Source organism: Pelobates fuscus, chromosome 13, assembly GCF_036172605.1.
Source record: "Pelobates fuscus isolate aPelFus1 chromosome 13, aPelFus1.pri, whole genome shotgun sequence".
Lineage (NCBI taxonomy): Eukaryota > Metazoa > Chordata > Amphibia > Anura > Pelobatidae > Pelobates > Pelobates fuscus.
Genome location: NC_086329.1, coordinates 98,013,931 through 98,037,842, shown reverse-complemented (window position 1 = coordinate 98,037,842; position 23,912 = coordinate 98,013,931). Strand labels below are relative to the sequence as shown.

Genomic DNA, 23,912 nt, shown 5'->3' with positions numbered 1-23,912 from the left:
GTTAAACAATACAGAAGATGTAAAGGCATTGGAAACTGTAATCTAACTTATGTGTTGATACATGTGGAATGTCTTTTTTACCTATATTATTCAGGAAATTGGTACATAATTACCAAAAAGTTTTAAATTCACAATGAATTGCCAATGCCATCTCTACTTGGAGGTCACCAATGGTACACAGTCAGTTATGTTATTATAAAAAAATGTAACTATATTTTTTTTTATGAATTTAACATAATTATATGTTGTTTTTCAGACACGTTGGTCAGACCTGTGATTTCTGTAACGCCAAACACCAGAAAGATATTCATTGGAGATTCTATAACTTTAACTTGTAGTGTGGATTCTGTCAGTCAAGGGGACCAGAACTATTATTGGTACAAAGACAGCAAATATGTATATATTACTGGAAAAACGTTTACAATTCAATCTGCTGAAATCGACGACAGCGGCGATTACCAGTGTGAAACCGAGAGGGGCGATCAAAGTGATCCTTTCAATTTAGATGTTGGTAATGGTGAGTAGTTATGCCGTTCAGCTCTGAACAAGGAAAATAAATAAACCTTTTAAAATTTTGCCTTGATATCTGCTAAGATGCCTATGCAACACCACTAATGCCTTCTTTAAACAAGAGCCTTTATTGGATATTATCCTATTTTGATGATGATCATTGTATTCAATAAGACTCTGTCCATACTTGTGAGTTTAATTTTAGCAGAGTTTTATATCTATCGTTTGGTCACTACAATATTTTACACGTTTTCTTTTTTTTAAAATAAATTTTAGGTCATTGAGATCCTCATTTAAGGGAGAGTGCAAGTATATTCTATATTTATTTTATTTCACTATATCGCAGTGTATTTATTTATGTACACAAATCACAGGGTTCATTCACTTTTTTACTATTTATTTGTACCAATTTGAATTATTTTATTGTCACTGTTCATAATGTTACATTGTGTTTTTAAGATTATTTGTGCACCTAATTATTTATTTCAATATCTACTAACCCACTACCCCACGGTACCTCATGAATCCAATGATTCTCTAAGTGCCGGGAAGATACAACTAAAGTCATTTATAATAGAGCCAGTTTCTCTTAAAATCAAAATTTTCATAAAATAAGATAATGTGGGCAGCCAGTTAACCCATAATGCACTCCAGTAAACCAACGTTCTTCAGTGGACTAGAGTGTTCTTTTAACTACTTTGAATATTTCATATAATTATAAATAAAATCAAAAATTCCTATAGTGATGATAATTCTCATGCAGTCCAACAAAAGAGTTCATTCTGTCTGTGAGAGGAGATACACAGTCAATAGGTTAATAATTCAAAACATTTTAGTAAAACACAAAACAATATAATGTGGAGTCCATCAGATGGTGAAATTAGATCTTGTTTCTTCATCGGATCCTGCTTCTCTGTATGAGTGTAGGTCATTCCAAATCATTTTTGTCACCCTTGAGTTGTATTTGAATACATAATAATCAGATTTTCAGCATAATAGAAAATATAAACATGTTTTTTGTGTCGTTTGCTCTGGTTTAATAATTTTGGAGGACAGAGAGTCCCATGAGCCAATGCTTAGGGATATTAAAGTTTCAAATGCAGTCAAGGGAAAACGTGCATGTTTAGGTACCTGGTTCCAGCTATAAAGAGCACCTTCTCTCAGATCTATTCACTAGAGTGACGGTGATCTTGGAGCCACCCGGAGGACTGATTACCAAAGGAGGGAGGCTGAAAGTGACCTGCTCTGTGGATAGAGGGTCCGGGGACATGGAATTCAAATGGTGCAAGCAAGAGGGTGAAACCTGTGAAGAAAAGTATCAGTCAGGATCGCAACAGAAACAATTTCTGGTGGAATCTGTGATGGAAAGCTACAGTGGAGACTATTTATGTTCGGTAACTGCCAACAACATTCAGGTTGCTTTCAAAAGTGAAACGGTGAAGATATCTGTGCACGGTAAGAATATAAATGTCTGACAAAGTGACAGTCATGATAAAGTGACAGAGTAACCTCTAACTTACACACCTGTCTCTTGCTCTCTCCTATAGGGCAATACTTTGCTCTCTCCTCCAGTCCTGCTTCACTCCCACCTTATTTGATTGCTACCTCCTGTCCTAATGTGTTCTACACCCCACCTCCTATAGACTGTAAGCTCGTTTGAGCAGGGTCCTCTTCAACCTATCGTTCCTGTAAGTTTTCTTGTAATTGTCCTGTAAAGCGCTACGGAATCTGTTTGTGCTATATAAATGGCAATCATATTAATAATAATAATGAATTAGCCTAGCTTACTCATTGGGGCACATTGGAGGAAATGTATTCATTTACCATGTCATATCAGTTAATTGCATTCAATATTATATTATAAGACTGGAGTTGTGAGAATGAGCTATCGCGCTAGTTTTATTACTGTGTACAAGGTGGGCCAAAATTCTGAGCAGGATTTGACAAGTAAATAACTTATTTGTTAGTATTTACATGTTTTTGTTGCAGGATATGTGAGTCTTCGCAATTTCATTATGAGTACTTTCTTGAAGGAACAAACAAAATAGTAGAATTTTATTTGTGTGCGATATCGGATATGATTAAAAATGTTGTATGTCCTGTAGTGAAATTTTTTTTTGTGAAGATGAGACTTATGAGTTTATGTGCTTATTTGTATTAATATTGTCCTTCTAACTGTGCCTACAGGAGCATTCTTAGGTGAAAAAACGACTAAAGACTTCAGGACAAGTGTACATTTTGTGGCCCCTTCCCACATATATTGACACCAGCTCCTCCCGAAACTCGCCCAATCCTAAACCTTAGCATAAATGACCCAGGAATAACATTATAATGCTGAATCTTTAAAATGAGTCAGAATATGATATAATCAATAGAAGAGATGGAAAGGTTGGAGCACAACAAAAGACAAGAAGGGGATTGTTTCTCTGAATAAAGTTCAAAGAGAAACAAAAACGGTTATAATCTCTCTGAATAAATCTGCCAGAGAGAAAAAAAAGTGATTGTCGATCTGTATAAAGTTGGAAAAGAGGAGAAGAAAAAAAAAGGCAGGGAAACTAGTAGCACTGCAATATAAGCATATGGCCACTAAGGCCAGCAGTACTATACGTAGGATAGAGAGTCTTAAAGCTATTAAATATACATAAATAGGAAATACTACAAGGACCGCACTCTAACCAAACACAAATGACCTTACTCTGTGAATAGAAAACCGTTCCTAGTAAAAGTAATCTTAATAGTCTTTTTCATAAAACACAATATAGTGTGTCGAATAGTCTCTGGTAGATCCACCAATAAGCACTACAAAATAAAATGAGAGGTACCTGGAAGTCACTGCGAGCTGTACCTATGATATGCTGGTAACAATTCTAAAAATGTGAGACGTTTTATACATTTTATGTGAAGGTTTTAATAAATATATTAAAGTAACACTATAGGGTCAGGAACACAAACTCACCGTATTTCCAGAGCCGCACGGGGCCGCTTGGTGACATAATCAGAATTGCAGATTTTTAGCCAATCCAATGCTTTCCCATTGGGAAAGCATTGGATTGGCTAAAATCGGCAAAGGGGCCTGGACCAAACTGGTGTTTGGCCAATCGGCACCTCCTCATAGAGATGTATTGAATCAATGCATCTTGTAGCAGAGCTGCAATATTAAATCCCAATATCTCCGCTGGTAAAAGAAAGTAATCCAAGAAAAGCGCTGAAATGAGGGCAATATCCCAAATCCCCCCTGTAACCGGACGAAACACAGTTCTGGGAGTCAACTGAGGTTTTTATTCACATGCTCCAGTATTTATGTGATTCCCCATGCAAGGGGTTTCCTTAATCATCTTACAGGGGTTATACAGTAGGGGACTACATGGGGAACTTAACATACAGGACATTTCTCCCACCATGCACTGCTGTACGAGAGGGATACTCCCACAGAATATCCTGTTAAGTGGATTATCCCTCCGTACAGCAGAACCGAGCTTTTTATTCAAAAATATGGAACTGACACATTATTCGTGCTATTGGACCGAATGTCATATGAGTAGATAGCTGGGATCTGAGCGCATAAAATACAAAATACATTTTAATATGGATTCTCCATAAAAGACTCGAATACATGGTGTGAGTGAAAGTACTGAAAGACCGGTGTTCCCGAACGGTCTGGAAGTCCAGCGGTGTTCGTGCCGTCGAGTAGCCGATTTTCGTTCCAGGCACTCGATGACCGAACACCGCTAGGCTAAAAGTGAATCCAAGATGGCCGCCGCCGTGTGGTCGGTATCCAAACGGTGGCCACCCCGTGAATCAATTAACTGGGGAATGCTACAATGTTGCAATCTGTTTAATGGGAGCCACACGACCTCCTGTGTGGGGTCTCCCATTCGGTACTTTGTACGTTACACGAACAGTGTTGAAAGTCACTGTTTGTGAAACTACCATATGAATGCTAGCGGCTTTCGTGGCACTAGCAAACGAATGACCTCTATCACCTTTTACCGCGAACACATAAAACAACATAGGTTAAACAGCCTTTCTAGGACAACCATGAGATATTTACAGTAATAGTCTGAAGTAGCTAGGTTTGCCACTCATCTCTATGAGGAAAATTCAGCATCCCCATGCAGTGCATGGAAACGCTGAACGGTAGTGCGCCCTACTGTGCAGCACTGCCCCAGGAAACACCTCCAGTGGCCATCTGAGGAGTGGCCACTTGGAGGTGTCCCTAGGGGTAATGTAAACACTGCTTATCTCTGTAAAAAGCCGGTGTTGGAATTAAAATGCCTGAAGGCAATGATTATACTCACCAGAACAACTACATTAAGCTATAATTGTTCTGGTGACTATAGTGTCCTTTTAACATTTTGAATGTTACTACGCTATTAGCAGTACTCTTAGTACTTTCCTCACTATTATTCCATTTTATTTTATTATTGGTGGATCTACCAGAGACAAGTCGACACATTATATGGTGTTTTAAAAAAGACTATTAAGAATATTTTTACCAGGATCAGGTTTCTATTCATAGATTAAGGTAATTTGTGTTTAGTTAGAGCGTAGCCCCTAGATTATTTATCTTATAGAGTATTAAATTATTATTATTATTTTATTTATAATGCGTTGGCAAATTGCGTAGCGCTGTACAAGGGGATAAACCTATATTTATAAACTCCACAATCATTATATTAATCCCTCACCATGCTGCCTTAGTCCTGTACCATGCGCCTTAGACCCACATTGGCAGAATTAAATCGCCATTCACTGCATTCAAACCCTGCATCAGAAGCAATACCCTCACATGGTGTATAATGAACTCCGAATATTGTGCATTAAAGTGTCACAATCACAAATCATGCAACTAAAGGTGTTACTTAACCATGAATATAACAGGGCTAACAATGATAGAGTGCCAAAATCAGACCAGGGAGGTCAGCCCATCCCTAGGAACACCTCTGAGTGCCTAGACTGTCAGAAACCATGTGGACATAAACCTTATTCAAAAAGAAAACAGAGTGCTCTTTACTTACTATCAGTAGATTTCAATGTCTATTTTTTATCAATTTATTTTATTAAATAAAGTATTACCTCTTTAACTTGTATCTTGATAGTTTTCAAAGTAATTAGCCAATTTGCTTAAGTTACCAATATTATTGTTCTAACAGTGCCTGTGTTTGACGCAAGACTACATCCATACACAGACAAACTGCAAATGGTGGTTGGAGACAACATGACCTTTACTTGCTCAGTGGAGCGAGGCACCACTCCTCACTTCCAGTGGTGGCACAATCGAGTGGAGGTAGATAATCAGTCTGGGATGTATCAGATCAGAGAGTCTGGGAAGATGTTATATATAGAGTCTGTCAACTCTGACCATGAAGGAAAGTTCTACTGCAAGGCCAGCAATCAGATTTCAAACAAAATAACTACTATACAGAGCAACGTCTTGAACGTCCTTGTCATAGGTCAGTCCCTTTGGAGCAATAGTATTTTTCTGATTAACAGACTGGATTTCTATGTACATCAGCATGTATTACACATGGACAAATTGTCCGAAAGATAACTTACTTTTAACCCCTCAAGGACCAAACTTCTGGAATAAAAGGGAATCATGACATGTCAAACATCATGTGTCCTAAAGGGGTTAAAAACTCATCAATTCCTGTCTTCGTGTGGACTATAGTGCTCACCACCTGTATATTTTTTGTCTTTTTAGGAATTCTTTTTCTCAAAATAGTTTTACCTTTTCAAATTGTATTTTGCTAATTTGTACCAATATCATTCTTCTAACAGTACCTGTGTTAGGTGCCAGAATCCGTGCTGACAGAGACATTCTGGAGATGGGGATCGGAGACAATGTGACCTTTACTTGCTCGGTGGAGCAAGGAACCTTTCCTTTTTTCTTGTGGCGACACAATGGAAAGGATGTGGACCATAAGTCTGAGATGTACCACATCAAAGAGTATGGGAGGATCCTATATATTGAGTCTGTCCAATCGGTGCATAGAGGAACTTACCAGTGTTGGACAAGCAACCATGGCTCAAACAGGAACTTTACTGCAAAGAGCAATGTTCTGACCACCAGCATCACAGGTCCTGTTTAACCAGTATCTTTATTAACTAATTAGAATTTGCATGTGTAAATCTGGTTATTTTTCAAAGCATGTTGATATGACAGGTACTTATTCACGTTACCCACCTTATACAAAGACAATATATGCTTTTTATTGTAAGATTACAAGCATAAATGTTTAATTTCACAGGCCAAAATAGATTATGTATTTCTCATGGACTCTGTTGTTGTCAAACAGGATTTCTATGTAATCAGAAAACAGTCTCGTAATCACTGGAAGGGTGTTTGGTCCTTATTGATGACCCAAGGACACTTTAATGACAACACCTTATTAAATAGTTTATAACTGGACAAAAAGTGTATTTATCCATGAAATACACAAAACATGGATGTCTTTTAGTCTCCGTTTTAGTCTTGGGTTTTTAATCATTTACATGGGAGATGTAGTCTACAACATCTGTAGTGTCAAATGATGCCTACGCCTAATCTAGCATATCTCCATACATTCACCCATCAGAATGTAATTCCTGATTGTTCTCTACCCACAGAAAATACATTCAGCTTCCTGGTTTCTGTGATATCCCCCTTCCTGCTGATAGTAATTCTGACCACGGCCATTCTTGTTTTTATATACCGCCACAAACTTCCACTCCTGTGTACTAAAAGTCATCAGCCTGAACCAAAAACAGGTAACTGAAGTCTTAAATCACCCTATATTTTGTATATTTTGTCCTTCGCGGACATGTTAGAATTTCTAAACTGAAATTATCTGGACAATTTTATATATCACTCTGTTTATGTGCTACATTAGCCAAACAATATGTCAGAACCTTTTTCGCTGTAATATATAAAAAAAAATCTAATTATACTGTTATTAATAGAAAAAACGTGTGGTTCAAGACATGCTGTATACCAAACATTTAATATTGAATGTATACAAAGAAATAGCAAATTTAAGATTTTTTGTATTTTGATTTTTTTTTTAGGAAGAAATAAGAATAGTAGATATAATTGTGTTTGATATACTTAAAATGAAAATGTCACTTTTTAACAAAAACACCCATTTACCTAAATAAATTTAAAACAAATTTAAGTTTAAAAAGTACATTAATTTCTAGTTTTAAATAACAATAATTAGACATGTTTAGGAAAATAGTTTGATTAGTTTTATCATAAATCTTAAATGTATATTTAAACTTAATGTTTTAAAAAAATAAAAGAAAAATTATTGTTTTTTTTTATTTAGATGAAGCATTTACCAAATCCCGGGCTAGGTGAGTTACACAAATTATATTTGTACTTGCATTATATTCTACCTGGAGTTTGCCAGCCATTGACAGAATAATTCTCATTTTCTCCATTTCTCAATCTTCAATATTTTTCTTCAATAATTGCTAATTACAATATATTTAACGAATTTCATTATATACATTTTCAAAGGAAATAAAATTATAAATAAATTACCGCAATAGAGTACAAATATTGAGCATACAGAATATATACATAACATTATGTGATTTTATTAATTAGATATTTAGGGCCTGCCTGAAAACTTAGTCAGAAAATCCAAAGAATGTAATTTGCAAGCCTTATATTTGTTACTTTAACTTTCCATGAAACCTTTACATGGGGGACATCGTGGTACTTGTGGGTCCTCAATGAACACAAATATGTGTGTTTTATTGCAGTAATAGCACAACTTGCACATTTCTTAATTTCTCAAACTTTTTAGATTTTATTCATATTAGATTGTGTTACATATATAAATATGTAATGTAATTTGAAAGCCCTATTTCTCCAGAACAAAATTATAAATGATACGTGTGGGAGTACTTAATAGGAAAGAGGTAAATTAAGGTTGAACAAGCATATAGTTAAGATTTCAGGGGGTTTGGGGATTTGATTTGAACTTGTAGAATTGCCTCCATCCTTAAGGTCTATAACATTTTCTTATTTTCCTAATTTATTTTTAAAATGTGTATGCAAACATATATGTACATTTCCTTGGAATGTTCTTAATAGTGAAATGTATGTTTTAAGTGGTTGTGCATGAAAAATTGCATGTATTGATAATTAATTAACCAAAATAATTTTGTTGTGCGTAATTGGAAACTTTGGCTTGCAGTTCTGGGGTACTTTATTATTTAGGAAATGTTTCTAAATATTTGGTATTAAATCTGCATTATTTAATGAAAACAACTTGGCAAAGGACCACAACTAATTTTATAATTTATATATATATATAATTAATTAAAATATTTATTATTGATATAAGTGAAAACATAGGCTTTCTTATTGGCAGGACTGCACTGGGACAACAACATGAAATGAACCAATTAAGTTCTGAAGATGAACAAACGGAATACAGAAACTGTAAGGAAATAGAACTATCTAAATCATTCACTAGCCATGATTACCTTCTATTTAGACATGTGTATTCAGTTTTGTCTGAATCGCCAGTTATCCAAATTTTGGGTGATTGGCGAGTTGTCCAAATTCCATAACTCTGAATTGCCGTACAACTGAATCACGAAACAAACCAAACAAGGGACGGACGATCCGTTTACGTTGTTTCCATGATTGTCCTTGGTGCCCCAAAAAAGATGATTGATGGTTAGAGGACAGACACTAAATGTTGATTTTATTCACAGATCAATTAAGAAGTGAGAAAATAGGGCTAATGGTTGGCAACTCGAGAACAAATTACCTTCCAAATAGACCTTATATCCTTATGTTATATAGAAGGCTGTACTGCAGGTACCCACTAAGGGGGGGTCTTACATGCAGGTAGCCAAAAAACAAAAAACTCTTTAATAATCCCTCTTGAGGAGAAGAAAAAAATGTGAATATACAAGTGTAATTTAAAATAAGGACCTAGTGGGTCATAGCTACACCAACACGCTATGCTTAAAGAAACAAATAAACTGTGGAAATGTATGTGGCTTCAAAATGTGCCAAGTGTTCCACTAGTATAATTGTATCGAAAGGACCGAGGATATAAAATATGCATATAAAATATGCATCCAAAATTGCTAAAACAGCAGGCTATATTTTAGAGACAAATAAACTGTAAATATATGTGGCTTAGAGTGTGCCAATGTTAACACCAGTATATTTGTATCAAAGAGCAAAGGATACAATATATGCATCCAGAGATGCAAAATTTAGACCCAATAGTACCTAGAAATGCCTTCAATAGTACCCTATATAAATATCACTTATTAGGCAGAAAACAGGTACAAGTATAGAGGGTACTAGCCTAGAGGTTGCTACAGGCTACAAGTTACGATACACTTCAAGTTTAGAAGTAAAATAGGAAAATTCCCATAAATGCCATCAACTTATATCCCATGCATAAAGCACATATTGGTTTTTAAGGCAAGAAGTATAAGGAAACCAATTCTACATTACAAAGAGAAGCGTAGTGAGAAATATGTAGCAAGATGCCTAAACAGCTAAATGTGATTTGGGGGTAGGAGTCCCTAGCATCTTGTACATATCGGTAACAGTCTTTAGCAGTGCCCAGGATCGTAGAAAGTAAAACCCCAGAATTGTCCATAAACAAGAAGATTAAAATGAAATCATCCGCTCTATGTGAGCTGCTCAACGCGCGTTTCGGCGATACAAGTCGCCTTTGTCAAGAGCCGTTTGCAGAGTGGATAGCGCCTCTTTTTAAATGAATTTTAGAACTGCCCTCTAGCGTGACGTCATCCTCACTGTCCAATCGGTGAATCCGTGTGGAAAAGGGGGGGCAGAGAAATCCCCCCCCAGGGGGTCCACATTAGCAGTTAACCCTTGAAGGGAACAGAGTGCCGATGTGGATCTTTAAATACAAAGGACCCGGGCACCATGTAAAACTGCGGGGGATTAAATATATATAGCCCGAAAAAATGTCCCCAGAGATAATAGTGGTAAAACTCTGTAAGTTCATTAAGTTACCGGAATCGTCCTAAGACATTAATGGTACATCAGTATTTTCAATGAACTATACCTGTAGGAAAATTGAACAAGGATTAGTACTTAAAGGGGGTCTGGAAAAAATTCCAATATGTGGTCCAGAGTACATTAATCCAAATATTATATACGGGACGATTCTAAAGTGGGTGGCATACGAGTGCCCCAGATGATATTAGGAACAAACTAGAGGTTTAAATATGTAAACAACGAGGCATAAACAAACATTATCAAAGGATAAGTAGGTGTTCGTATAGATTAAGTAGATATTGGAGAAGTGATTAACTCCAAGCATATAGGGAAAACAGAGAATTTGTTAGGATAAACACGGTGTGTTGACGAGTATTGTTAAAGGGTTGAAAACATAACCCTAAATAGTAGAAAGTTGCCGACCATACATATTGAAAATATATAATGAATTTACAAAATATTTACAAATTATTTACACAATATTTACAAAGATTGACCTGACAGGATTAGGTGGGTGTCTTTAGGTTGCTTAGATAAAGGGGGCGAAGGAAAGGCCTTCGTTGAGACCTTTTGGGTGAAGTGTTTTAAGTTGGAAAATCCAAAAGCTTTCCCGTTGTCTCAAAAAGCGGTCATAGTTACCCCTGCGTCTGTCCTTTCGGACCAATTCTAGTCCACAGAACCGAAGCCCCTGTGGATTACCAGCATGAGCCTCTTTCAAATGGCGACCTATGGGGGTATCAGCGAGCAGTTTAGGAGATCTAACATGCTCCTTGATACGCTCCTTAAAGGGTCTAAAGGTTTTTCCCACATATTGCAATTGACAGGTACATGTGAGGAGGTACACTAAACCAACGGTGTTGCAGTTGAAAAAAGATTTGATCTTAAAAGATCTTTTCCCAGTGCTATCAAAAATGATCTTAGAGTCGCGTTTGATATATTTACAAACCACACAGTGGCCACATTGATATGATCCCACCGTAGTGTTGTGTAGCCAGGTACGTGTGGGGGGGCAGTGAAAGTGGCTTGGAACAAGAATGTTCCTAAGATTCTTCCCTCTACGGGCGGTCATTTCGACTCTAGGTCCCAAGACCCTCTTAAGGTGAGTATCATCCAACAGGCAGGGCCAGAATTTTTGAAACACAGTTCTGACGGCCTCCCAGCCTGAATCAAATGTGGCTATCAAACGTGGGGGTTGTGGTTTAGTGGAGAACTCCACCTTCTTAGGCGATAATAGGGTGTCCCTATCTGCCTCTAAGGCTCTTTTATAAGCTTTTTTTAAGGCATTTATTCGGAGAGCCCTTATCTTTGAACTGCTGTCGTAGTACATTAGCTTGGGCTTTAAAGTCTTCGATATCACTGCAGTTTCTACGGGCTCTAATGTATTGCCCGGTGGGGATCCCCCGTTTGAGTGGTTGGGGGTGGAAACTCTCCCACCGTAAGAGGTTATTAGAGGATGTTGGTTTTTTATATAATGTAGTGCTAATGGAGTCTCCACTTACTGTAATTGTAAGGTCTAAAAAATTCAGTGTGTCCCCCCCAAACTCCGATGTAAAGAATAGGTTCAAGGTGTTAGTATTGAGAAGTGATACGAAGCTTTTAAATAGGTCCTCGCTACCTGTCCAGAGGATCAAAATATCGTCAATATAGCGAGCCCAATGGTGAATAAAAGGTCTATATGGTGTGAAAACTGTACTTTTCGCCACAACTACTTCCTCCCACCAGCCCAGATGGAGATTGGCATACGATGGGGCACAAGCCGTCCCCATCGCAGTGCCCTGTACCTGATGGTAAAATTTCTCATTAAAGAGGAAATAGTTGTGGCAGAGAATAAATTCAAGCAACTCCAGGGTGAAAAGGGAATGGTCACTGAAATCAGGGCCCCTTTTGTCTAGAAAATGTTTCACATGTTGAATGCCCCCCTTGTGTGGAATAGAGGAGTATAAGGCCTCCACGTCGAGGCTGCAGAGTGACACAGACTCAGGGACTTTTAGGCTTGAAAGGCGGACCAGTGTCTGCTTGGTATCTTGTATGTAGGAGGGTAGTTTTTCCACAAATGGGCGAAGAACCCTATCAAGGTAGATACTGCCATTTTGGGTGAGGTTGTCAACACCCGATACTATGGGGCGTCCAGGGGGATTAGTTTGATTTTTATGGACTTTGGGCAGGCAGTAGAAGGTAGCTATCCTAGGGAGTTTGTTGAGAATAAAGTCATATTCCTCCCTGGATAGCACCCCTCTACTGCGGCCCATATCCAAAATCACTCGATAGTCTTGAAGGAATGTATTCGTGGGATCTTTTTCAAGAGGTTGGTATGTGTCTCTATTTTCAAGTATCTTAAGAGTCATCTTAATGTAATCAGTTGTGTTTAAAATGACTATGTTCCCTCCCTTGTCGGCTGGCTTAATGGTAATTGTGGTATCTCCTTTAAGTGCCTGCAAAGCTTTATTCTCAGATTTCGTGAGATTCATATTTGGCTGTACGTCCAGGTCCTTGTGATGGATATTATCAATTGCAAACTTAACTGATTCCAGAAAAAAATCGATATTTTTGAAATTCCCCAGGTTTGGTGTAAATCGACTCTGGGGTTTCAAATTTGTCTGGTAAGTGGTGGTGTTAGTATCATTCTCATCAAGAAGAGATATCAGAGTCATTAAGCAGTCATAGTCTTTGTCGAGAAGACCTAGATCTTTTAGCTTCTTGTCCATTTTGATTTGATGATACTTGCACAGAGCAAGTTTTCTGACAAATAAATGTAAGTCTTTTACCCATATAAACTTGTTAAAGGGTGGATCAGGCACAAAAGAGAGGCCCTTGGATAAAACATTTATTTCCTGGGTAGTTAGAGGGTGCATGGAGAGGTTGATTATTTGGAGCTTATTAGTTAGTATCGTCGTCTCCTTGTTGTACTTCTCCCCCCCCGGCCCCTGTTGCGCGTGTGGTATGGTGGCTGGCGTGGTATTGGGTCGTCTAAGTGGCCCATCTCTAAAAAAATTCACCCCCTTTTTCAAAATACCCCTTGAGCTGCCTTGATTGGAGGTGTTAGAGTCAGAGTCTGATGGACAAGTTTGTGTCCGTAATCTGTTCTCTGAATCATTATCGGACGAGTCATAATCCGAAGTTAGCGCATTTTCGGAATTAGTTCTCAGGCGGCGTTTAAACGTACTATAGACATTGCCGGTTTCGTAATCTTTTAGATCCCTAATGAATTTCTGATGTTTTCTAATTTTGATCACTTGTTGGTATTTGTCTAGGTTCTGTTTAAGTTTAAGTTCTAGTTGATTAAATGTAGGGTCAGATTGAAATTGATGGATATTACTTAATTCAGATTCAAGTTGTTTATCCGTGGCCTCCAGTTTAAGTTTTTCAAAAAATATTGTGTAAATAATTTGTAAATATTTTGTAAATTCATTATATATTTTCAATATGTATGGTCGGCAACTTTCTACTATTTAGGGTTATGTTTTCAACCCTTTAACAATACTCGTCAACACACCGTGTTTATCCTAACAAATTCTCTGTTTTCCCTATATGCTTGGAGTTAATCACTTCTCCAATATCTACTTAATCTATACGAACACCTACTTATCCTTTGATAATGTTTGTTTATGCCTCGTTGTTTACATATTTAAACCTCTAGTTTGTTCCTAATATCATCTGGGGCACTCGTATGCCACCCACTTTAGAATCGTCCCGTATATAATATTTGGATTAATGTACTCTGGACCACATATTGGAATTTTTTCCAGACCCCCTTTAAGTACTAATCCTTGTTCAATTTTCCTACAGGTATAGTTCATTGAAAATACTGATGTACCATTAATGTCTTAGGACGATTCCGGTAACTTAATGAACTTACAGAGTTTTACCACTATTATCTCTGGGGACATTTTTTCGGGCTATATATATTTAATCCCCCGCAGTTTTACATGGTGCCCGGGTCCTTTGTATTTAAAGATCCACATCGGCACTCTGTTCCCTTCAAGGGTTAACTGCTAATGTGGACCCCCTGGGGGGGGATTTCTCCGCCCCCCCTTTTCCACACGGATTCACCGATTGGACAGTGAGGATGACGTCACGCTAGAGGGCAGTTCTAAAATTCATTTAAAAAGAGGCGCTATCCACTCTGCAAACGGCTCTTGACAAAGGCGACTTGTATCGCCGAAACGCGCGTTGAGCAGCTCACATAGAGCGGATGATTTCATTTTAATCTTCTTGTTTATGGACAATTCTGGGGTTTTACTTTCTACGATCCTGGGCACTGCTAAAGACTGTTACCGATATGTACAAGATGCTAGGGACTCCTACCCCCAAATCACATTTAGCTGTTTAGGCATCTTGCTACATATTTCTCACTACGCTTCTCTTTGTAATGTAGAATTGGTTTCCTTATACTTCTTGCCTTAAAAACCAATATGTGCTTTATGCATGGGATATAAGTTGATGGCATTTATGGGAATTTTCCTATTTTACTTCTAAACTTGAAGTGTATCGTAACTTGTAGCCTGTAGCAACCTCTAGTACCCTCTATACTTGTACCTGTTTTCTGCCTAATAAGTGATATTTATATAGGGTACTATTGAAGGCATTTCTAGGTACTATTGGGTCTAAATTTTGCATCTCTGGATGCATATATTGTATCCTTTGCTCTTTGATACAAATATACTGGTGTTAACATTGGCACACTCTAAGCCACATATATTTACAGTTTATTTGTCTCTAAAATATAGCCTGCTGTTTTAGCAATTTTGGATGCATATTTTATATCCTCGGTCCTTTCGATACAATTATACTAGTGGAACACTTGGCACATTTTGAAGCCACATACATTTCCACAGTTTATTTGTTTCTTTAAGCATAGCGTGTTGGTGTAGCTATGACTCTACCCCACTAGGTCCTTATTTTAAATTACACTTGTATATTCACATTTTTTTCTTCTCCTCAAGAGGGGTTATTAAAGAGTTTTTTTGTTTTTTGGCTACCTGCATGTAAGACCCTCCCTTAGTGGGTACCTGCAGTACAGCCTTCTATATAACATAAGGATATAAGGTCTATTTGGAAGGTAATTTGTTCTCAAGTTGCCAACCATTAGCCCTATTTTCTCTATATTTCTAGGGGTTATGCCCCATTGTATCCTATAACCACCACAACACTGGCGGATGGATTTAATCATTTTCCTTCCAGTGTTGTTCTTTTTCAATTAAGAAGTGACCAATAATGGAAAATAAAGGAGCAGTAAAAAATAAATAAACAACCCTATATTTATATAATTAATAAATATACACTATATGAATATAGATTTTTACTGTATCTTCTGTTTTTCTGTCTATAAGTTATTACTTCTAACTTGATCTGTGAACCAAATGTCATGAAAATCAGTGCACTGCAAAATATATACCTAATATTTCATATTAGGTATATATTTTGTTGTACAATTATGTGTTTTTTCATATTAGGTATAGATTTTGTAGTACAATTATATGTGTTTTTTCATATTAGGTATATATTTTGTTGTACAATTATATGTGTTTTTTCATGGTATACTGGATCATCTGGATTTTTTTTAATTGAATTAATTGGATGGCGAAATTTGTATAAACCAAACACCACACGGACGAAACGTGAATAGTTAAAAAATTATTTTTTTAGACAAAGTGATTTGGACGTGCACAAGTCAACGTACTGTACATGGTTGTTGTTTTTTGTTATTTTTTTATAAACTAATTGAAAAAAAAGTTGAGCTCAAGAGTGAGACAAATGTATTTATTATTATTTATTTTTTTGGGGTTGCTGTCACTTGTTTAGTTGTTATACATTAAGAATGCATTCCTCTAGTACCAGTTATCAATACACCGTTCAGCTTTCATAAGCTACTTTATAGACTTACAGATTTCCATAGAAGTGCTTAAAGAATTGAAAGAATTTCTGGATTGGAAAGACATGTAGAATTTCAGTTTTAAAGTTGTGTTACAATTGATGTAAAGTTTCCCTCTCCTGGTCATTTAAACCTGTATGACCCCATTTCTTATAGTGCCCACCAGGTCACCTGCCAGAGACTCTTTTATAGAAGATGACGTGTATTACATTGATATCCGCTGCGTTCCTCAAGGTAATCTTACTGATGTGTCGTGTCGTGTCATGAGTATACTTCCAGAGAGGGTTAAATACAAATATGTCAGAAGTATGACCATAAAATTATTGTTGCTTTTAGAACTAATATTCTTTTTTAGAAAACAAAATGCTTCTTAGTGCCCATCAGCTAATTTCTAAACTACATTCTATGTTGAAATACACCATGCATTTCACTTATTTACACCTATTGACATACCTGACATACCTACCTTCCAATGGGTTCCTCTACCTTAAAAAGTACACATCTCAACACATCGGTGCTCCACTCATTTTATGGGGACATTTCTATCAGATCTTGATGCTCACTTTAAAATACTCAGTTAAATAAATATAGTTTAAATGATAATTCAGTACTCTCTTTTTTTACAAGCATGATGAACAGCCATCTACATTTTTTATTCATCAGTACAGGACATTTTAATGTTTTTACACAATGAATCTTTACTGAAATGCCCAGTGTTTTTGAGACATCATTTAGCTCTTGCCAGTCTTCTTCATGGTATAATCGCCAAAATAGCCACTTTTCTACAAAAAAAGTTTCTTCAGACATATCTTATTTGTTTGAATCTTCACCACCTGCATCTCAGAAAAAAGTTGTATGTTATCACACTACCTTGTCACATTCCATCAGAAAATAATTCCCAAGGCTGAAAAAATTCACATTACACAAGAGTTGATGGACCTTACTTCTTAGAACATTGATAATCACACATTCTATATCAGCTGGTTAAATCAGTGGTAACGTCATTGCCTTAGAACTAAGTAATCCAGGTTCAAATCCCGATCAGACAGTAAGTGTCCTTGGGCAAGGCACGTTATAATATATTTGACAACCTCAGATCCTCATACATTTTGAGTAGGGCCTTCCTAACCTCCAAATATCTCCTTTCTATAAATGTATAGAGCTTGTGGAATATGTTGGCTCGATCTAAATGCTAATAATAATACAGTATTTCGCTCAACAGTGCCTCCTGCTTTTGTATAAATATTCTAAAAATAGTTTATTATTTTGCATGTGTTCTAACACATCTTCTTGTATTGATGTATCTACTCTGTTAATCTTTTTGTTTTTAATCTTCCCCATTTCTCTTTCTCTCCCTTTCTGTCTCTTCTGACAAATCTCTTAGTGCTTTGAGCGATCCACTTTATGGTTTTGTCATTTATTCAGTCCTTTAATCTGCTCTCTTATATCACTGTATATGATCCTAAGCAATGCAGACTATTTTCTGCCCCACGTCGTGTTTCCTTTTCTTTTTTTATCTTTCTCTAAACTATTATTTGTAATATTTGTTTTGTAACTGCATGGTGTTTATCCAAATTAATTACAAATTACCAGTGAATAATTAAAAGATAAAAAGCAATGTACTTTCTATACTAATATAAAAATAACTCTGAGCTCTAGGTGTAACTCTTTTCGGAGCCTCCCTCCAATTCCTTCTTTTTTGTACGATTTTCACACAACATGTATCAATTTATATTAGAAATTAATATAATTGTATTTTGTTCTTTCAGACTCTTCAGCTTCCACTGCTGTAAGTATCGCAGAGCTTTGTGTAGTTAGAATGATAAATAAGCCTGTGCATCTTTGAATTGCATTTTATATCGATCTCAAAATTCTAAATACAGAGTGATCACTAGGACCATACTTAGAGACTTGCTCCAGAATGGCATTTTATATTGATATCAACATTCTAAATACAGAGTGATCACCATGACCCATGGACTCTTCTCACTGATTGCTCCACACTTAGAGACTTGCTCCAGAATGGCATTTAATAAATAACGTTCATTGAATTGTTGGATCTGTGACATTCAAGATTCATTAGGCTGTATTGACACGTTGGGGCAAGATGTGTGACATAAGCAGAAAAAACCTCCAGATATTAAAATTATGAGACGTTTTGTTATTCGCTGGCTGAAACACTTAATTACCGGTTAAAATATTTGCTGACCATAACATTTTTTCACATTCAAACAAGATAACACTGGTATAAACATTGCAAATAAAGAGGAGAAATAGAAACAGTGTTTAATGTTTTTCTCTGTATGTTTTATTTATGCTGTCTGACAGGTACAAGGGACATAGTTTATTACAATGATTGACAGGGAGATAACGTGGAGGCGCCCAGTTACAGGATAAGGAAGTTTGGATTTCTACGTTTAATTTAACTTTTCACTCATCATAAATACATATTTCCTAAACAGAAGGCTCAGTGAACATAATGTTACAAATCCTGGGGTGTGACAGTTCCTCTTTTAATTATTCATTATTTTGTATATATTTCTTTTTTATTGGATAATAATTATATCATAGTTTAAAGTTACGTCACTCATTCGAGATTACATTTGACATTGTATCTAGTTCCTATTTTTTAAGGCAGTACTTTCCAGCGGAGATGTTAGAGGGGTTTCACATTACACAGCATATCTAAGCATCACTGTATCTTCACTTCCTCACGCTGTTTCTAATCCCAACTTCAATCCTATAATCACCCGCAGAACTAACCACATTCTTGAATTGACCTCATTCGTAACCTCATCCTCACTGTTATTATGAAACACTGACTTCTGTTTGCTGTACTGCACCTGTATGACAGATTTATGAAAAAAAATAAAATAAATTATTGCGTTGGAATTTTATTAAAGGAACACTCAAAGTACCACTACAGCGCTCGGCCTCCTTAATATTTCTCTGGGTATGTTGTATGTAATTATAAGAACACAATGAGTTGTTCGGGGCTCCCTAACTATTGTCTGACAGTTCCTATGTTTCTTTCAGGATAATTACTCAGTCACATATTCTACAGTGAAGTGTTCGAATAATATTGAGGAGACATGTAAGGATCCCGAAGAACTAAATGGATCATCTCCCAACATCTATGAGAATTTCAGTTCAAACTAGCTTCAAACAAACTGTACATTGAATAATTGATCTGAATTAATCATGCAATAATTTTTCTCCAAATGACAAAGGAAAACAGTCATCACTAAAATTAAAATGTTCAATGTGTATTGCTGTAATGCATATATGGGAGTAAAAATCCCTTTCAGTCTATTTCCTGACTTTTTCTCTGAGGGATTAGCCGACTTTAAATGTCCTTTGGTCGGAAACCACATGTATCTACCAAGACCACACAAAATTCATACAGCTGAAGCCAGCTGAGAGAACATTTTTGAGATACTACATTGCACATGACATCAGGATTTCATCAGAATATCTAGACACACCACTGTCGGTCACCTGCCACGGTATTTGGTTAAATGGGCAGTGCTTCTGACCAAAGAGGTTTTAAAGATGGCTGTCTCAGTTGAAGGTTAAGTCGGATGATGTACTGAATATGATATATATTTGTATCATGAAAAAATATACAAAGAGGCTAACATACTTAGGAACTTTCATTTAAAATAATAGAAATAAATGAACATTTTTCTTTAAATAGTCAATATACATTTGCAGTGATATATCCTACTTTTTAGATGTAACCAGTAGTAGGGTTCTAGTTGAGTTACCACATGTTACCTTGTTGATAAAAATAGTCTCTCTCACTTGCCCTCTCAGAGCAGTAAGATGTCTGCTAGGAACCAGATTAGCCTGAATACTTCATATTGAAGTTATGTATGTGCAGCATATGAGTTAAATACATCTTTAATGTATTATTTACAAAATTTATATATTTTACTTGTACAAGGATCAGCAAAATTACATTTAAAAAGAATGTTAAAAGTTTAAAGTATTGGGGGCAGGGCCGGTCCGCCATGCTGACCGGTCGCATGCAGGAGAGGCTCCGGAGCAATCTGGCCTCTCAAGCAAAAAGCACAGCCCTGACACTCGGAAAGAGCCCAGGAGACCTGCCCATGGCTGTGGACGGGGTGGCGGACCCCAAGACTGGGAGCTTCAGGACCCCAGAGGGGGGCAAGAGGCTTTGGGGGCCGCGGCCTACTCGGGAGGATGCGGGGTAGACGGCCGCTGCCCTGTCTCCCTTCCTGGACACTGCAAGCCGACATCGTGAGATGCCAGCCGGCCCCGTTTTCTCCCCCCTTGGACCGGGGGGGTCATCCCGGTCCCCATTACGAAGGGCCTGCGGGGTGTGGAGGATGGACAATGGAGTGCACCAGAGGCTTACCCCTTAAGATGGCGGCCGCGCTGAGCCCGGCTCCAACAGCTCTTGCACGACGGGGCTCAAGAGAAGAGCAATCAAGCTGCTCACCGAAACGAGCAACTACACACTAGACCCAATGGTGAGTTGACGATCGACCCCTGCGGGGAAGAAATCAGCATGATGGGAGCGGCGGATTTAGGCAGACAAGCAGGCCGAGCAAAGCAATGCCTCCGGACTAAGACAGCCCTGCAGCCACACAGAGGCACCCCTGAAATAGCGGCAGAGGGCCCACATCACACCACCTTACCACCTCAAAATCTGCTGTACCTCCACAAAGGCACATACAGCGAGGACTATGCTACATCTGGGATGCCAGTTACAACCCCTGATTAAAACCTGATACCATCAGAGAATTCTTTGGGACATTACCCACAATGGTACACTGTTACGAGTAGCTGTTTTCTTTTCTTGAATTCTGGCCTGCCCTGCCTGGACTTGTTGCTCTATTAAGAAAGGGGACCTTATACATACCATGCTATCTGCCTCTTGGGTGGCGCCTGGTCCTGGTGGTATACACATGTTGTTTAAGCTTGAGTACTACCTGTGTTAGTCAGAATTAATCTACATGTCTTTCCTTCTGCATCTTGTTTACACTATCTTTGATATACATGAAGAAAAGCTTGCTATGATGTTACTTAAATATGCTTCACATGTCTAACAACCCAATATACTCTTGACAGATATATTAGTTTTATGCTTAAGTGGACCGCTATGGCCAGACTAAGCTTAGCCTTATGTTTCAGCTAGTCTAAGCGAGCACAAAATAGAAAAAAAAAGCTTTGATTTATAACTACGTTCTCTTGCAACAAAAACACACTAAAGTACAAAGCAGTAACTTGTCAGTTGTGTAAAGCCTGTATTTAATACGCTTGTTAATGTTAAATCTACAAAATGTGCAAACAGTCATGCCAATGTTAAATCTGTACGTATCCATATTGACGCTGTTGTGGCGATTGACAACATTATGTACCTACTTGCACAATAAAAAAAAAAGAATAAAAAAAAAAAAGTTTAAAGTATTAGTTAAATGCACAATGAAAATAAATGTTTTGAATGAAGCGATTATTGTAAAAGTCAATGCAATGTTTTAGCAAATTGTTCCATTTTAAGATATTTGTTCAACAATTACTTGTTATTAGTGATGTACCGAACTGTCCGCCGGCGAACAGTTCCCGGCGAAATTAGCGTGTTCGCGTTCGCCGCGGCGGGCGGACACATGCGCAGTTCGATCCGCCCCCTATTCGTCATCATTGGGCAAACTTTGACCCTGTGCCTCTCGGTCAGCAGACACATTCCAGCCAATCAGCAGCACTCCCTCCCTTCCACACCCTCCAACCTCCCTCCCAGCATCCATTTTCGATTCATTCGGAAGATGCATGCTTAGTGAGAGGAGGGAAAGTTTAGCTGCTGCTGATTAGATAGGGAAATTGATAGCTAGGCTAGGGTATTCAGTGTCCACTACAATCCTGAAGGACTCATCTGATCTCTGCTGTAAGGACAGCACCCCAAAAAGCCCTTTTTAGGGCTATAACATCAGGCTGCTTTTTTTTTTTTTTTCCTGTGTAATGTAATTGCAGGTGCCTGCCTGCCAGCTTCTGTGTGAGGTTCACATTGGATACTGTGCCTACTTGCCCAGTGCCACCACTCATATCTGTTTTAACAATAGGTTAAGCTTTACATTTAAAATAAATATTTTTTTTTCACTGTAATAGAAGAGCAGTTGCCTGCCTGCCAGCTTCTGTGTGAGGTTCACATTGGATACTGTGCCCACTTGCCCAGTGCCACCACTCATATCTGTTTTAACAATTGGTTAAGCTTTAGATTTAAAATAAATAATTTTTTTTCACTGTAATAGAAGAGCAGTTGCCTGCCTGCCAGCTTCTGTGTCAGGTTGGATGCCTTGCCCATTTGCACAGTCAGTGCCACCACTCATATCTGTTTTAACAATTGGTTAAGCTTTAGATTTTAAATAAATAATTTTTTTCACTGTAATAGAAGAGCAGTTGCCTGCCTGCCAGCTTCTGTGTGAGGTTCACATTGGATACTGTGCCCACTTGCCCAGTGCCACCACTCATATCTGTTTTAACAATTGGTTAAGCTTTAGATTTAAAATAAATAATTTTTTTTCACTGTAATAGAAGATCAGTTAGTTGTCTGCAAGCATCTGGGTGTCAGGCCTACTTCAGCGTGTGCTCTGCAGACCTGTGCCAGCGTGCTTTGACAGTTGCCAATCATATCTGGTGTCTCTTTAGCGTGCTTTTACAAAGAAAAAAGGTTTCCAGTGTAAGCTAATAGCAGACAGTCAGTGTCCTTCAAGCGGCTCTGTCAGGCCTTCCTTCAGCGTGTGCCCTGCACAACCCTGCCAGCGTACTTTGACAGTTGCCACTCATATCTGGTGTCTCTATAGCGTGCTTTTACAACTAAAATTTTGTTTCCACTGTAATAGAAGAGCAGTTGCCTGCCTGCCAGCTTCTGTGTGAGGTTCACATTGGATACTGTGCCTACTTGCCCAGTGCCACCACTCATATCTCTTTTAACAATTGGTTAAGCTTTACATTTAAAATAAATATTTTTTTTTCACTGTAATAGAAGATCAGTTAGTTGTCTGCAAGCGTCTGGGTGTCAGGCCTACTTCAGTGTGTGCTCTGCAGACCTGTGCCAGCGTGCTTTGACAGTTGCCACTCATATCTGGTGTCTCTATAGCGTGCTTTTACAACTAAAATTTTGTTTCCACTGTAATAGAAGAGCAGTTGCCTGCCTGCCAGCTTCTGTGTGAGGTTCACATTGGATACTGTGCCTACTTGCCCAGTGCCACCACTCATATCTCTTTTAACAATTGGTTAAGCTTTACATTTAAAATAAATATTTTTTTTTCACTGTAATAGAAGAGCAGTTAGTTGTCTGCAAGCGTCTGGGTGTCAGGCCTACTTCAGTGTGTGCTCTGCAGACCTGTGCCAGCGTGCTTTGACAGTTGCCACTCATATCTGGTGTCTCTATAGCGTGCTTTTACAACCAAAATTTTGTTTGCACTGTAATAGAAGAGCAGTTGCCTGCCTGCCAGCTTCTGTGTGAGGTTCACATTGGATACTGTGCCTACTTGCCCACTGCCACCACTCATATCTGTTTTA

At 37.8% G+C, this 23,912-nt stretch overlaps 1 protein-coding gene across 1 annotated transcript; it reads left to right on the top strand.

The window, feature by feature from the left end:
• Window positions 1-1,778: 1,778 nt before the first annotated feature.
• Window positions 1,779-19,526, top strand: LOC134582661 (Fc receptor-like protein 5). Its single transcript, XM_063439314.1, has 9 exons — window positions 1,779-1,965; window positions 5,664-5,963; window positions 6,292-6,591; window positions 7,120-7,260; window positions 7,818-7,845; window positions 8,874-8,944; window positions 16,524-16,601; window positions 18,137-18,156; window positions 19,404-19,526. The coding sequence occupies exons 1-9, from the start codon at window positions 1,779-1,781 to the stop codon at window positions 19,524-19,526; spliced, it is 1,248 nt and encodes a 415-aa protein (XP_063295384.1).
• Window positions 19,527-23,912: the final 4,386 nt, after the last annotated feature.

Bases quoted from the DNA above. Each gene is read 5' to 3' on its own strand.
- LOC134582661 (XM_063439314.1), top strand. From the start codon at position 1,779: ATGGAATTCAAATGGTGCAAGCAAGAGGGTGAAACCTGTGAAGAAAAG. The intron at 5,964-6,291 runs GTCAGTCCCTTT...TTCTTCTAACAG, and splicing joins CTTGAACGTCCTTGTCATAG to TACCTGTGTTAGGTGCCAGA. The intron at 16,602-18,136 runs GTAATCTTACTG...TTGTTCTTTCAG, and splicing joins TATCCGCTGCGTTCCTCAAG to ACTCTTCAGCTTCCACTGCT.